Source organism: Thermobia domestica, chromosome 1, assembly GCF_964235325.1.
Source record: "Thermobia domestica chromosome 1, izTheDome1.hap1.1, whole genome shotgun sequence".
Classification (NCBI taxonomy): domain Eukaryota; kingdom Metazoa; phylum Arthropoda; class Insecta; order Zygentoma; family Lepismatidae; genus Thermobia; species Thermobia domestica.
The window spans coordinates 104323631-104340216 of NC_137454.1; the positions used below are offsets into that span (position 1 = coordinate 104323631).

At 30.8% G+C, this 16586-nt stretch overlaps 1 protein-coding gene across 4 annotated transcripts in view; it reads left to right on the plus strand.

The window, feature by feature from the left end:
• The window catches only part of spir (spire type actin nucleation factor), a 521502-nt gene extending 504916 nt beyond the window's left edge, over nucleotides 1–16586 (plus strand). For 3 of the 4 annotated variants that reach the window (XM_081761349.1, XM_081761357.1, XM_081761367.1), the window contains 3 exons: nucleotides 524–816; nucleotides 5580–5621; nucleotides 12526–16586. In XM_081761349.1, coding sequence (XP_081617475.1) covers nucleotides 524–816; nucleotides 5580–5621; nucleotides 12526–12712 — 522 coding nt within the window. In that variant the 3' untranslated portion in view covers nucleotides 12713–16586. The remainder of the gene's footprint in view (nucleotides 1–523; nucleotides 817–5579; nucleotides 5622–12525) is intronic. The other variant, XM_081761376.1, reaches the window with a different exon arrangement.

Sequence of the window (16586 nt, forward strand, 5' to 3'; positions counted from 1 at the left end):
AAATAGTATATATACTCTGGTCAGAATTGTTAATTATTCCTATATATTTTCATAACAAATCCGGGTTTCTTGTCTAGAAATCTGGGAGCCTTACTCTTTGGTATTATCTATGAGACTATCATCAGACTATATTTATAAATACCCGATATTTATATGGGGGTATTTATAAATGTACGTATACAGTGATTATCCGACATTAGACATTATCCGAGGAGTAGTTTCCTATTCTGCAACATCAGTGATTATAAAAACGTTTAATTTAGAAGTATAACATTTACAGTGACATATATGCTCGCAGGCATATTTTCTTATAGTTGTTGAAATTGTAAGTACATAATAACTATTTCGGATTATTATTAATCTTATTATCTCGCTTACTTATACATCTTTCATAAAATAGTCACTTTTATTTCAATATAATAAAAAGTTTTCATATCTGTTCAGTCTTTTGTAACATGTTATATAGAATATTATTTGATTGGAATTTATTCACTGTTTTTTTTTCTTCTTTTTCTTAACTCAGATGCGAATTCCAACGGAGCATTTCTCTCGCGTGCCAGTCTTTGCGTTAAGTCCAACTTTATCACCTGACGAAGAGAAAGACTCGTTCCCAAAATCTTTCATGACAAGGCTACTTACGCCCGAGATTCCAGAGCTGTTGCGAAATAGTGTAGGCAGTGCTCCATCATCTCCTAACCTTTCGAGGCCTCAGGAAGGCCCTCAAGAACAAAGCTATGAAAATGGCACCGATGAAGGACCACAGTCACTACCGCCAATGAACCTTTCGAATGGCACCAATAATGAACAGAAGAGAAGGTAGGTGGTGTAATGTAATTCTAAGAAGAGTATTTGATATACATAGGTAAAAACAATGTTCTATTGACATTCACTTAAAGCTTATTATAAGAACTTACTGTTATCTATGTGCTGGCTATTTTCGCAGATACTCAACTTGTATGTGATTACCACTCCATGTGTGCTCCCAAAGTTAATTCCATGCTATAGTGTATAGAGACTTCCTGGGAAGAGCAAAAATGATATTGAAATAGGTTACAAGGATTTAAAAAAAAAAATAAATAAAAATAAAAAGAATCTTGTTTTGACGTTCATTGAATTATTTAAAAACTTGCTTGCATATACTGAGTGATATAATATTATGTTTCCGCCTTGTACTTTTCGTAACATCATCAATGAGCAAATAGTAAAAGGAATCAAATTGGTATCATATATGACTCTGTTAGTAAAAACAAACACATGGTAAAAGCAAAGATTTTTTTCATTCGCTAGAAGGCTTTAATAAAAAAAAAGTTCGTAATAAATTCAATAGATGTCATAAAGTAGTTCAATTCTGCTCTATTTTTATTCTTATAATGTATTTTAATGTTACTTTTGTCCTTCTGAGGAAGAGTCCTGACATGGCTTGAAATATAAAGTTTGGAAAAATACATGGAGTGATAAATGAATGCAATTTTTAGATGTACAAGCATCTTAATTAAACAAAATACCTGCACTAACAAAACACCTGTACTTATAACAATAAGGTAAACCATATCTTAGGTCTAACAGGGTTGTTTCTTTATATAAAAATAGCATAAATTGTAATATTTATCAATAACAATGCTAAACGTTTATTTTCTTACTTTTTATTTCTTGCGGAAAATTATGTTTTCCGACCGGCCTAAGACATTTTCTGAGGCTTTGCCAAGTATTTACTGGAAAGCTTAGATTTAAAACAGCTATAATTTATTTAATCACAGGGTAGCCGTAGCTCAGTGATAGAGCGCTCACTTTTGGTCCGTGAATCCTTCGTTCGATCCTAGTTCACATTGAGTGGACTTTGTGGTAGACAAACACTGTGTGCGTGGACTTACTCGGGATTCTCCAATTTCTCTCATTCTATCATTTCATTTGTTATTATCATCACCGTCTCCCTTAACCTCGGAGTATAATCGAATTTAGAAATTTAATTTCGTTTCAGTTTGTGTGAACGTTGTACAATTTACTTTTATATAGCTTTTCTTCATGGTTTTACATAGCACTGAACAGGCGCGGATCCAAGAGGGGGGACTATAGGGAATAAATCCCACCCCCCTTGACGCTCAGGTATACAGTGGATAAAATAGGCTTCAATCCTGCTTTACACTGGATAAAACGGCAAACTATGGTTTAGCCCTTCCCTTGATCATATCCACCACTGGCATTGAAAATCTTATACCGATGTTATATAGCCTCTACGGTGAAAACGAACGTTACACTGATCAATCTATCGAAAGCCTGTGGTAACATGATGTTCATTCTCACACAAGCCGAAAGCACGTAATCGCATATGTGACGAGATTCGTGCTCGAATGCTTCAGGAAAGAAATTTAACTTGCTTTTTATTCGAATACGAGTGAGGAACTATTTTACTCGGTATTCTAACGAAGCAACAACGTAGGAAAGTAAAAATTCTCGATTATGATACAGTCCGCAGCAAAAAAGTTGCAACATGAGCATGTAAGTTTATTGTGAAACGACGAAGTTTCTCCTGGCGCGATTCGTGCCACTTAGACGTTATGTTGATTCCTTGTGCTGTTAGGCGTAGTTTCACAATAAACTTGCATGCTCATATTGCAGGTTTTTTGTTGCGGACTGTACAAATATTAATGTCTGCGAAAGATTACTGGAGAAAATCTAGTGAAGTATACAAAACCATACTAAATGTAGAGTATAAAATGAATTAAAAGTATAAAATGTAACGAAAAAATAATAACTAAGATGGAAATCAGGGTTGCTTGCAAAAAAAAAAAAAAAAAAAAAAAAAAAAAAAAAAAAAAAAAAAAAAGATATAAACTCCAATATACGCATTTCCGTTCTATTGTCTCAGAATATATATAGACCTGAAAATGTAGATTTTCACAGGATTTGAAATATAGGGTTTATGTTCATTTTTTAAATCTCGTTTTTGTTCTTTTAAATAGAATTAGTAATTTTTTAAGCTCTTGGAAAACTAGCGAAATTATTTGTTAGGTCACTGTTTCAGAATCCTATGAATCTACGTTTCATAGAATTGTGAAATAGTGATCTGACCACAGTGACAATATGTTTGAAACAAAGAAGCAGCTTGAGGAGACGTGTAGATCGTATATGTTGCTACACTTACTGCTTCGACATTATTTTGCCTTTTAATCAAAGTAACTCTTGTTAACCCCAAGACAATTCTGTCATAGGTCGATAACTAATTGTGTTTGTTTCTAGGTAATGAATGATATGCAAGTTACTTTAATACGCTTCGAGCTAATATTTAAGAAAATACCTAGGTAAATATTCTTTTCTTGCTGTTGCTGTACTTATTCTTTCATTCTTACAAAGTTTGAATTCTGATTTTACTTATTAAATCAAAATATAAGGTACTTGACTTGCATAGTTATTTTGTACACACAAATGAAGCTGTAACATAATTAAACCAGTATACAAAATACTAAATCCAAGGCAGCACACATCTGATTGACACGTAAATATAAGTATGGTTGCGCATAGACATAATATATTTCTTTTATGCGAAAATTTATCCTGTGTAAACGCACTCGATTGTCGTAGGGTGTTTAGGGCTATTCGTCGAAATTTTACAGCGTATTTTTAACATTTTTCAATATCCTTAATTAAAAAGAAAAGAATAAATAAATAAAGAAAAAAAGAAAGTAGTGACTATCATAATACAACCGTTGTTTTCAAGAAGTTCCTGATCAATTAAACAAAGAATGTGCCCACTATTCCATATATTGTTAGTATCATTACAATGTTTCGAACCCTCACGGAACTCTTTCTCTGGCATAATAAGAAACAGCTCAAGATAGGTAAATAATACTGGGATCCCAAATAACCATTGCTAGCTCCTAACTTTCTAACTTCTTATATTTCAAAAATAATCCAATCGTTAAAGCTGAGCTTTTATCGAACTGATCACTATCCAAACTTAGTTACACATAATATACTTTTTTAAATATTTGTAGTATATAACAGACGCAGTCCAGTTTTAATCCCTTTTAGATTGATTCTCCATGGAAACCAGGCTAAGATATCTTCATTTTTATGCCTTACTTGTAACTTATTATGCAAGAATAAGGTGCCCGAAGGTTCAAACGCTGTATTGACGTTAATACAGTGTGAAATGGTGAATAAATTAATATAATTTATTCTGATCGGTCATTCCTGCGTAACCTTTCAGGAAGTTACTGTAGGAGATGTTCATGAGTACATCTTCAAAGTGCTATTTTAGTATTTTGTCAGGAACAAAAATTCAAGTTGTAAAGTTTTATTATTTATAATAATATTATGAATTTTTTCTAAAAGTAAAAATTCAGTTAAAAGGTGACGAATAGCCTTAATTGATTTTGAAGTCACCTTGTATTTGCAGGCTAAATTTCAAGATGAGCTTTAAAAATGTATTCTGTCTTTTTTTCCTCGTGTTAAATTCTTTTATTGCTCTTGAAAACAAACTAGTTTCATATTCGTATAAATTTATCGCTTGTTTTAAATTAAACATTTGTGTAGTGTAAAATGATCATTCATCAGGAAGTTAAAGGTTTAATGGCCACAAATCACAGTAGTAGATTATTTTGTTACTTTTAGACCTCGTTGATTTTATTGTGTTAAATTCAGTTTAAAATGGTAATAGCTGTATCTGATTTGAGATCAATAAATAATAGGACTAATAACAATTCATTGCAAAAAAAAAAAAAAAAAAATAAAATAAAAATAAATAAATTAAAAAAAATGACTACCATTGCATCAAGAATTGTACAAAATTCCTGCATAATCAAGATACTTTTTGGATCAAAAGATCCAATATATTTTAATCAAAAAGTTTCTTGTACGCCTTATATCTGGAGAACTACATGTAGTGCAGCCGAACCCAAACCATCAGTTAACGCAGTATGATGTGCTTATTCCGTAGAAAATACGAAATCTCGAATTAGGGGTCGTTCAAAAATTTTATGGCTCCTGATCCAAAAACTAATTATTGGCCAAGATCGCAATCTTTTGATCTATTTTTGGTTTTCCTAAAATTCTTGTTTTTATAATTTACAACTCGTTAGCCGTTATTATTAGTAGCAGTAGTAATGTTTATAGAAGTTTTAAGATGTGCTAGATGTGGGGTAGAAAGATAAAGAAAGGTACTGGAAAGGGTCAAACATTTCTTTCCAGTTCAAGATGTCGATAGCTTGATATAATAAATGATGATTGGAACAGTGTTTCATTCAATAATTTCGCAGACTTTATATCTTTACACAAATTTTAATTTACTTTTTTATTAAAAATGTTTTCTTAGTTCGCCCAAATCTTTGGAGAAAATGCATCTTTGCCTAATTTCAGTGCAAATATTTAGCATAATTAATTCCTTAATATTATTTCTAATATGCAATAATCTGTTATATAAAACTTTTACTTTTGTCTGCAGCTACGTATATCTTCCGATCATGATCTATATTTTCACTAGTTTCTTTAACCCATTTCTAAGCTTTATTCCTCTATATTCATGATTATCTTCTTCTTTTCTCTAAAATCTTTAAATATCTTATCTAATTCTTTTATTTTAGATTTTCAACTCAATTTTTTACAAGGAGATCCTCCTTCTTAAAGTAAGTATGCATGAGAATGTTTGGGAAAGTACACGCACCATCAATAAATTAACATTTCTGTGCTATAATTTGTTATTAACACTCCCTTCCTTTTAGATTTATCCTTCATCTTGCTTTTACTGTGTTCGTGTACATATAAAATCATTACAAAACTGAAAAGTATGTGGAATAGCATTACTTGTTTCATATAATCACCAACTACTTGTAACCAATTGTAACACGTGTTAATGATCAATTTTGTAGCGTCAGCATGGCACTTAGCACACTTAACATTCACTTTGTGCTTTTAACTTTCTTCTTTTCAGACTTAATCATCTTAAGACAGTTATTTCTTACTTCTTACTGTGCTAATATAGAGAATCCTATTTCTTCATTTTGGTGACCTTTAAAGAATACACATTTCTCTTTACAGCTACTTATACACACCTTCTCGTCTTGCCTTTTTTCATTTTCAGCTAAACAAAAATCTTCAAACTTTGCTGCCTTTTCAGACTTTCCAGTTGATAATTTAATTTTAATTAAGAACGCTAATTCAATCTATAAATAACTTTTAACTTACCGTATACGAAACAGAAACATTCTTTAGAATAATTCAGTTGAAGCTTAAATGTGAGTAGAATTTTGATTATAAACTGCGAAACGGTTTCATTTTACGTTAATTTACCTAATTGCTGAAGTTGTGTAGCGCTTTATAATGGAAGTTCACATACTTGGGTGGCTGTCTTAAAACCGATGTAAATAAGTATGTTTTCACCCACAAATTTTCCCGAAGTTAAACTTTTAGCGTTGTCAGAAGCTAAAGATAGTAAGAAAAAGATAAATAAGAAAGAGATAAAAGGAATAGAAGGATACACAAATACGATAATGAATACTTCTATAACTAAAAGCTTAAATATAGCGATGCTTTGAGTGTAAGACCTGAGTAATGTCAGTCATGTAAAGCCAAAGTAATCTATATAGGTCAAGGTAAACTATATTCTACTGTCAACGCAAAAGGTGTTTACATTTTTAACTTAATTTCAAGAGACCAAAATGAACGAATGCGCACTGATCTAACGTCTGTTCATAATTTTTTTCTTCACTTCGGTGGCTTTGCAGAAATAGGTAAAAGTTCTCTGTTTACATAAATTCTGTCGGGAAAATAGATATTTAATTATCGGTTTCAAAAAAGTCATTTGGATTTTGAGTCTTTTAATATAATTTGATTTATTGTTAAAATTCAGTCAATATAAAAAGTTGCGTGAAACTAACTAACTTTCATTAAGCTCAATTCTACAGACACATTAAGAAAAAAAGGTAAACACTCACCTTTCTCTAAAAGCTTTTTATTTGTACTTATAGTAATTTAATTTTTTAAGAAAGAATCTAAAAGATGTCTTTATTACTGGGTAGGAAATTTCATACAGACATTTTTAAAATATGAATTGAAAAGATGATCTAACAGAATTGTAAAAATAGGCTAAGCAAAAAACTCCTCATATTATTACTGAAATTCAAGTGGATTCAACCTTTTAATTATTATTTTTTTAAATCTCAATCTTTTCTTCGTGAACAAGATTATAGCCAAGATATCGAATTTCAGTAAGTAAGAGTAAAGAATTTTTGAGGTAAGCTGCTTTCTACGATTTTGTTTCATCAGTGCGTCCTAAGAAGATATGTTTACCCAACAGAGTTGTTGCTTTTCTAACACACCTTACGTTTCTTGGTTCCTATTACATTGTTCGCTTTCCTTGGGTTATTTGTATTGTCAGCGTCAAGCATTCTAGATATAAAAAGCACAATAGTTGAAGGGGAAAAGCAGGAATGTCAATTGAAACTCTATATATGTGTAGAAGAATAGAGAAATGTCACAACTATTTTGTTCTCCGTGTTTCATTATCATAGACTAAAATCTGGATGGATAGGTATCTTGCCTTGAAATTACAAAAGTTTTTTAAATTAGCACATTTGAATTAAACATTACGGATGTATGTGTGAGAATTTTAGTTTCCTCACAACTTTCAATGGATTCCTTGTTTTCTTCTGACATTCTTCAACTTTTTTTCTGCAATTTTTAATTCATCAGTCGTAAGTTTCTATGTTCAAAAGTGACGATACAGTGTACTGTCCTTTTTGTTCAGTTATTTTCCCTTTGTACAGTTCTTTTGAACATAGATTGATTGATAAATTGAATGTTCATATAAATTTGATTACCATTTAAATTTTTAACTAAGTAATATATAACAGTAGTTTTTATTTCTCTAACTTGTCAGTAAGATTAACTATTACTAATGGGGATAATACTAATGAATATGGATGCAGCACTAATGATAAAAATAACTTTATTTCGATATACTGTTTCTGCACATGTATATCATTGTTGTATTGTTTTAAGTTTTCTTGTTTATATGTTAACTCTTATAAACAAACAATGTCGCATGTCAGCATATAAAGTTTTGAATCTTTTTAGTTTCATACTGTTTGCTGTCTGTCTAACATATATTTACATTTCATATTTTTGAAAAATCGAAATCTAACCTTAGCAAAATTAGTATTTTAACAGTTTGAGAATTTGTTAGATTTAAGGAAGTTGCAGTGTGTTATGTAAACATTTTAAAATTAGTGTTTCGTATTATTAAGTTTTAAGCTGATCACATTTCGATATTAATCAACTTGATATGATCAACTTGACTCGTATTTGTATATCCTTAACTGTTTCTACCGTATTAAACTTTTTTTTTTTTTTTGACGTAAGATCTACTAATGTGTACTAGTAGTCTGATATATTAACTTATCTTATTATTGCGTTGGTTACAACTTGTAAGTTTGAATTAACTTGTAATTTAATCATACATAATGTTTCCGGAACCTCGGAACAAACTTTGAGTGATGATAGACAAGAGAAGCAATTTGAGAATAGGAGCAAGTATCCGGAAGTGCATCCTGGAAGCCTGTACTGCAAAAATACCATGTATATTGGTGAAGTTAAGCAGGGGTGATGAAGACAAGGGCTTATTAAATGGTAGCCAACGATGCCTGTCCACATGTTTACTGCAAATATTTGTTAGTAGCTCTTGACAATTATACCGACTATTAAATAAACCGTCTGTAGTTTGTAAACAGGCTTCATCAGTGGACAATACAGAAGAAGCATGAAACTGAAAATCGATCACACAGCACTGCACTAGCAATTCACACAAAACGATATGACAGTCTGTCAGATTTTGTATTCTGTGTGGATGATAGTTATGCAACTGTCGTTCATGTAGTATTTTCTATACAGTACTGTGTGTCACACCCACATGTGCTATATGGTCTTTGCGTTTGTCGAAGACTGTTCCCCACACGATCAAGCACTGCTTCTTCGAATACGAGTGTCCTGTTAGGTCATCGTCCTCCTTGGTCGTGAAGTTGTGGTCACAAATGTCCTACGTGCCGCAAACGCTGGAACAGGTGCGTAAACGTTGAATATTTAGGATGTCTCCTTTGTGGAAATCTTTCATGATATAACCTAGCCGTTTCATGGCCATTTCCATTAGCTATTCCATAGATAAACAGCATATCTGAAAGCTCGTCAACTGCAGACTCCATTGCACTGCTAAAGTACTTACTGTCATACAAAAGACACATGGAGTAACTAGACTATCCAGTCTGTCAGTAATAATCAGACGACTGCCAACAAACTTTCGCAAAAGCATGAAACGAAACATCTCACAGGCAAGTGATAGCTGATACTGTATGCAAATGATCCCTACAAACCCCAATTCTGTAGCAGAGTGCTCGTGATTATATTCTTTTTATGATTAGTTTTAACTGGCACTCCATCTACTGGCCGTTTCTGGCACTCCGTATGTTTGTCTTGTTTCAAACAGAAAACATGTTCACTGCCATGGAATGGAGCTGTTGTATATTTTTAGCTTGGAACCTCATTGAGACGAAAAACAGCTCACGACGAGACTACAGAAAAACCTGAGAAACTGGTATTAGAAACAAGATGAGACTTCTTACATTTACAAAACGAGACGAGAAAACAGTACTTTTGGAATTGTGAGGAAAACTAGAACAGCTTTATACTACAGCAGCTTACTTTCTTTCATTGCACCAGATTCTGAAATTTTATTTTCAATTATTATGTATTTCCGTCACTTTTCGGCGGGCCATTTTGACACGAAACATTTCGAGCCAGTGGCTTATAACTCGGATTTGTTCTTTCGTGATTTCCTACCATCCCTATCAATGTTTCCCACGGTCACAGTTACCATCCAATCATGGTTTCTCAGACCCATGTTTTCTCCTTATTCGATTCAGGTATTGGATATCTATTCGAAACAACTTTATTGCGTACAACTGACGATTTCTCGTCGCATTTTTGTTTCAGACGTACGAAATATTCAACTTTTTGGGCTACCCTTGCCGTCCCTGCTTCCATTCATTCCTACAATAATGAAATTTCAGGTATGAGTAATGTATACTGCCTTTGACTGGATCTTAATCCGACCTTTCGTTCTCGAGTTATGGCCATTTTTGTCCCGTTGTGACAAATTTTTGGTTCATTTCGGTTTAACGACGCACTTCCAGACACATGCTCTTGTTCCCAAATTGCTCCTTGTGTCATTATCTATCATTACTTTGGGTTTGACTCCAGGTCATGGAAACACCATGCATCTAAAGATATTTAATTATCTTTGAAAAAGTACCCGAAATGCCAACCACTTTAATTTATTCAAACTCTTATTAAACGATCAATGGATATATAATTAGATATACATAGTTTTAGTATGTATATTTTTGTGTGTGTGTATGCTACGTTACAAAAGAGTATTTATGTGGTAAAATGAAATCTATAACGCGAGTTACCTGCTTTACTTTCTCGCTTAAGTGTCGGAAGTCTTGCAGAATGACTCTGTCATCGAGTATCATAGGAAAAACAGTAAGAGGTAACGATAATAATTTCAAAATATGGATTCAGTATCCCAAAAATAGGTTTCTTCTCCACTCATTCCTTTCTGAAACCGGAAGAGGAAGAAATCTAAAACGATAACAGATAGTGAGAAACTTTTTTTATATAGATTCAGCGTCTCAAGAATAGGTTCCCTTTCTACTCTTAATCCTTTATGAAACCGGAAGTGAAAGAAATCTAAAACGGTAACATTTAGTGTAAAAAAAAAGTTTCTTTTTATATGGATTCAGTGTGCCAATAATAGTTTCCTTCTCCACTATTCTTTTATGAAACCGGAAGTGGAAGAAAACTAAAACTGTAACAGATAGTGAGAAACATTTAATATGGATTCAGTATCCCAAGAATAAGTTCCTTCTCCACTGTTATTCCTTTATGAAACCGGAAATGGAGGAAATCTAAAACGATAACATATAGTGAAAAATGTTTTTATATGGATTCAGTATCCCAAAGATAGTTTCCTTCTCCACTGTTATTCCTTTATGAAATCGGAAATGGAAGGAATCTAAAACGATAACACATAGTGAGAAACTTTTTTATATGGATTCAGCGTTCCAATAATAGGTTCCTTCTTTACTGTTATTCCTTTATGTAACCGGAAGTGGAAGGAATCTAAAACGATAACAGATAATGAGAAGCTTTTTTATATATATATGGATTCAGCGTTCCAATAATAGGTTCCTTCTTTACTGTTATTCCTTTATGAAACCGGAAGTGGAAGAGATCTAAAACGATAACAGATAGTAAGGAACATTTTTTTATGTGGATTCAGTATCCCAAGAATAGGTTCCTTCTTCACTCCTAATCCTTTATGAAATCGAAAGTGGAAGAAATCTCAAACGGTAACAGATAGTGAGGAACGTTTTTTATATGGATTCAGTATCCCAAGGATAGGTTCCTTCTCTACTCTTACTCCATTATGAAACCGGAAGTGGAGGAAATTTAAAACGATAACACATAGTGAAAAACGTTTTTATATGGATTCAGTATCCCAAAGATAGGTTCCTTCTTTACTGTTATTCCTTTATGAAACCGGAAGTAGAAGAAATCTAAAACGATAACAGATAGTGAGGAACATTTTTATGCGGATTCAGTATCCCCAAAATAGGTTCCTTCTCCACTCATATTCCTTTATGAAACCGAAAGTGAAAGGAATCTCAAACGGTAACAGATAGTGAGGAATGTTTTTTATATGGATTCAGTATCCCAAGAATACTTCACTATTTTTGTCCCATTTTATGCATTAGTTAGCATTAATTTGTTTTTTAAATTTTAAACCAACCTTTCTAACGATAGAATTTATTCAAAATAAAGATGTTCACGAATGTGAGTTTTTCCTGAATCTTGTCTATAAGCTAGCCATCCATACACGGTGGAAAATTTTGGGTGAAATCGATAATGGTTAACATCAACAAATTCTACTTTAATCTTGAGTCGCAGTGCGCTTTCAATGAATGAAAATAATATTGGATATAGACATTGAGAAAAAACTTAAGTCATTTATCATAGAATTAACAATAACACTAGTTTACAGAACTAGATTTCATCATTTCATGTTAAATAATCAATATTGGCAACCTATTACGGCATTAAATAAAATTTAAATGTCATTCTGGGATTCATCAAACTGTTTCAAACTTCAGAAGAATAATATAGAAATGATATGAATAGTGAACATCATGCGTCTTGTAAATACGAAGTTAAATATATTTTTAATTCCACTAATGTATATAGAAAACTTACAGTTTTAAATCAGTAACTACCAAAAATAAATAAATAAATAAATAAATAAATAAATAAACGTCACATACTGAGCCGTAATATGCAATTACAGCTTTAGTGACAGTGATGTGAACATACTTATTATGCATATTTCAATTCTTTAACGCGTTTCAAGCTGTATAAATATATATATACATATATAATATGTATGTTGATTAATATGATTTAATTTTCTTAAAATTGCAGAGCAAAGTTAACTCGAGCTAAGACACTTGGAAGACCAGCGGAGGAGAAAGCAGAAAAATTGAAAGGACTTCAAATGAATGTCTGCCATGATTGTAAAACAATGGTGATCCAGATTATAAAATCATCTCGCACAAAGAGAAGTAACGCGATAAAAAATCTGTCTTTAAATCTTTCTCCTGTGTATTGAAAAAAAAACCAATGTAATCCTACTATATAAATATACGTATATATATAAAACATATATACATACATATACAATTCTTGTACATATTGTTCTACTCTGTAAAGTTACCTGCAAGATATATCTGTATATAAATGTTTGATTTTTTGAGAGATTTAATGAAAAGTTATGTTCTGAGTGTAAATTACAAAATTATACAGAAGAATTTATTGTATAAAGTAAGAAATTGTCAGTACATACTGTAATAATTTACTCTTTACAAACGATTTAATAAAAAAAAAGAAAAATGCAGAATTCAATTTTTAAAATTAATCGTAAGGAAATAAGAAACAAAATACTATTGAGTATATCTTTCTTAAACGTAATATTGTCAAAAACATACCTGCAGTAGCATTTATTTAAGAGTGAGATTTTTCCACAAATATTAAATAAATCCTGCACATAATATTATAATAATAATATGTATATGGATATACAACTCTTAATTTTAACATTATTTTTTTTTTGTGAGTAACAAAAAAACTGGTTATATACAACAGCTAGTCATAATACATTGAAAAAAAACTTATATATATAAATATAAGTAAATGATTATTAAGAATGAAGTTACACTAATACTTCAAATTATTGTTTCAGGTTAGTTTGACATGTATACGTAGAAAGATAGAATAGGAAAACGCGAAGAGAAAAGTATCATTTCACAATGTAGGATAAATGTTTTTGAGATTCTTATACTCAATACCGAGAAATAATAAAGATGAATGATTTGTAGTATGTATTTTGTGTGTGTGTAAAAAGGAGAGAGAGAGAGAGAGAGAGAGAGAGAGAGAGAGAGAAAGAATGAAAGAGTGTTCGTGCATGTGTATGTATATATACAAATAAGTATATATTTATGTAGATACTTAATTTCACTTGTGAAAGGAAAAAATATGAAAATTGTATGAAACTATTATTTAATTAATTTCATCTACAGACATACTTACCTTCTAAAAATAATTTTCTAGACCAGAAAAGAGAATGTTATTATGTTGAAGAGTTATTTTCTTCGTATCTGTTGTTTTACTTTCTCGTTATCAGTTGGAATCAAATACTGTTATTTTTTTCATCAGCTTTTCTTAATTGGTGTTCTTGTTTTCGCCCCCCCCCCCCTTTATTATTACTTTTGTCTTTGTGTGTGATCTGTTGTATCGTTCAACTATAGTAGTTGTAATAACAGTAATAATAATAATGATGATAATTGTATGTCACCCTTGTATGTATAAAATTTAGTACGATTAGTATATCTTCATGTTTGGACTTATCTTAAACAAGTAAAGAGGAAAAAAAAAACTTAGAATTTGCTTGACTTTCTTTGACTTCCGATTTGGTAACTTTTTTCTTTGTGTGTAGGGTGTACCCTATTACTGTGTAAGCTAATAAATGTACTGTAAGCCAACATTCGTGTATTAACGTTGATCATGTTTAGTTGGTTTATGATACAACCGATTGAATATGCTGGAACAAACTCAAGAGCACAATTCATTTCAGTTTTTCTCTAAAATAACTCATAAGAAGAATACTATTCGCATTATGAAGCAGCCAGAAATTTAAAGGAAAAGTATAGTGTGTGTTTAGTAAGTAATCAAAATTAATACATCGCGATGTTAATAACTATCAGCTATGGTTAATAATTACGATATGTAAATAAATACCCAATATGGTTAATTATGTACTTAGTCACCAAAAACAAATCTACCCAATATGGTTAATTATGTACTTAGTCACCAAAAACAAATCTTTCTTCGTCTACTTTTGTCTATGATTTCATCCTTTTATATTTCATTAGTTACTTTTATTTGATACTATTAATCTAAGCCATTCTATGCTTTTCAAACAGAACGATTTAAAATGTAAAACTATATTCCGGTAAATAAAGTATGCGCTAAATATATTTCAAAAATAATTATAAAACAAAAAGTAAATTAAAATTTGAAAGACATACTTTTCGAAACTTGGAAATTACTGAGAAAATAGGTGATTTTTGTGAGATAATGTCTCCAGCTAGGAAGTACATACTAATACGTCATACTTGCATAACATAACGTCATAACAGTTTGATAATTCTCAGCTATAAAAAAACGAATCGAAGATTTTACCAGTCTGTTTTCTTTCTAAATTTAGGGCGATATGATCTTCAAATTCTAGTTTCTCATTTTGCTTTGTAATTGCTTTGAAAAATGAACATATACTGGCAAAATTTTTACATGATTAAGCTCTTAACTATATGAAGGGTTAAACAAAATTCGACTGTTACATTAAACCTAGTGAAAATAGTTTCATACCTCAAATTGTGAAAATGAAAGCAATTACGTATGTAGTTTTTATCATGAAAAAAATTCATTATGTATTTTCAACTAGTTTGTTTCTTATTTTATTTAAGAAATAAATAAAAAATAGTTTAATCTTTATTCGGTTTGCTTGTTGGAAGTCATTATTGAAGCTGTGATGAATATTTCGAAACAATAAGGTGAAGTGTCTTTGTATGTTTGTGTGAATGTGCATGTGTGTATATACTAGTTTGAACCCATTTATTAATATTGTCTTTTTCCTAACATTGTCCCTTTATATTTCACTCTTTGATCCTATTTCAAAGGGAGAAATTGTAGTAAACGTTTCAACAACGATCATAATTCGGAACTCCGTACTTTGATAGAAAAGTGGAGATGTGTATATTTGTCCCTATCAAATTTAAAAAAAATAATATTTAAAATTGTTAAAGAATTATTTAAATTTGATTCTTTTTATATATCTATATATTTTTCTGAGTGTGCTTGTTCGTGTATTTAGCACAATTCTAATTTCCCTGATGTATTCCGATTCCTGTGTTTTGTAAATACAACTATAACCCATTGGCTTATCTTTTCCACTTGAACATTCCTATAACTAATATTTTTTTCAACCGAAATTAGTATTTTTGCCGTTAATTTTACTTAAGTGAAATAAATATTGTGAAGTAGTAATCTTATCTTTCGGAAAAACAAATTAGTAAAAGGAATATATTGAAACGTCTGGCGGATGACTCTGAATAAATCAATTTGTAAGCTCGACAGTCTAACCAGTGACTGTACATGCCAATGGGATTTTTTAAAAACTATTCTAATTTTCTTCTTATGAAAGAAGAATCATTCTCCGTCTTTTTACTATGCCAATTTCTATATATTTTTCTTAGATAAAAGTAAAAGAAAATGTATTTAATTATTTAAAGATGATGAAGAAGAACCAAGTGATAAAATCAACATATAAATATATTGCTTTGTTAAAATGCCAAAAAAAAAAAAAATAAGTAAAAATAGAGTATATAGTGTATCAGTAAAAGGATTTGAGTATATCTATCTCTTTGTATGTACAAATGTCACATTAAGAACATAATATTGCATTGGCTTCAGCATGTTTTATTTTAAAACAAGAAAATGTAATAATAATTATATTATTATGCATGTACGTATTAATAATAGTTATATTTCCAAATCTTAGCAAGCACAATCTGAAACATGTTATAACAAAATATTAATATTAATATTACTGTTTTTTAGCCCCTCATTTTCTGTATTTTTTTAAAAAAGAAAAAAGTTGCTCTGGCTGATCATTGTTACGGAAAAATTGTTTTTTATTTATTTAATTTTTGTTTGTTTTTGTTTATGAAGGATAACAACTCAGGAAAAAAGAAAGATAGGGTCTTTATATAATTAGTATATTGTACCATATTTTATTGTGTGTGTCTATTTCCATGCTTGTTCTTCCCTTCCCTTCTTTCTTTAGTAAATTTATCATTCACTGTAAGCTTGTCAACATTTGGAAACGAACGAAAAAAAAGTTGTATAAAGTTATGCCAAATATTATA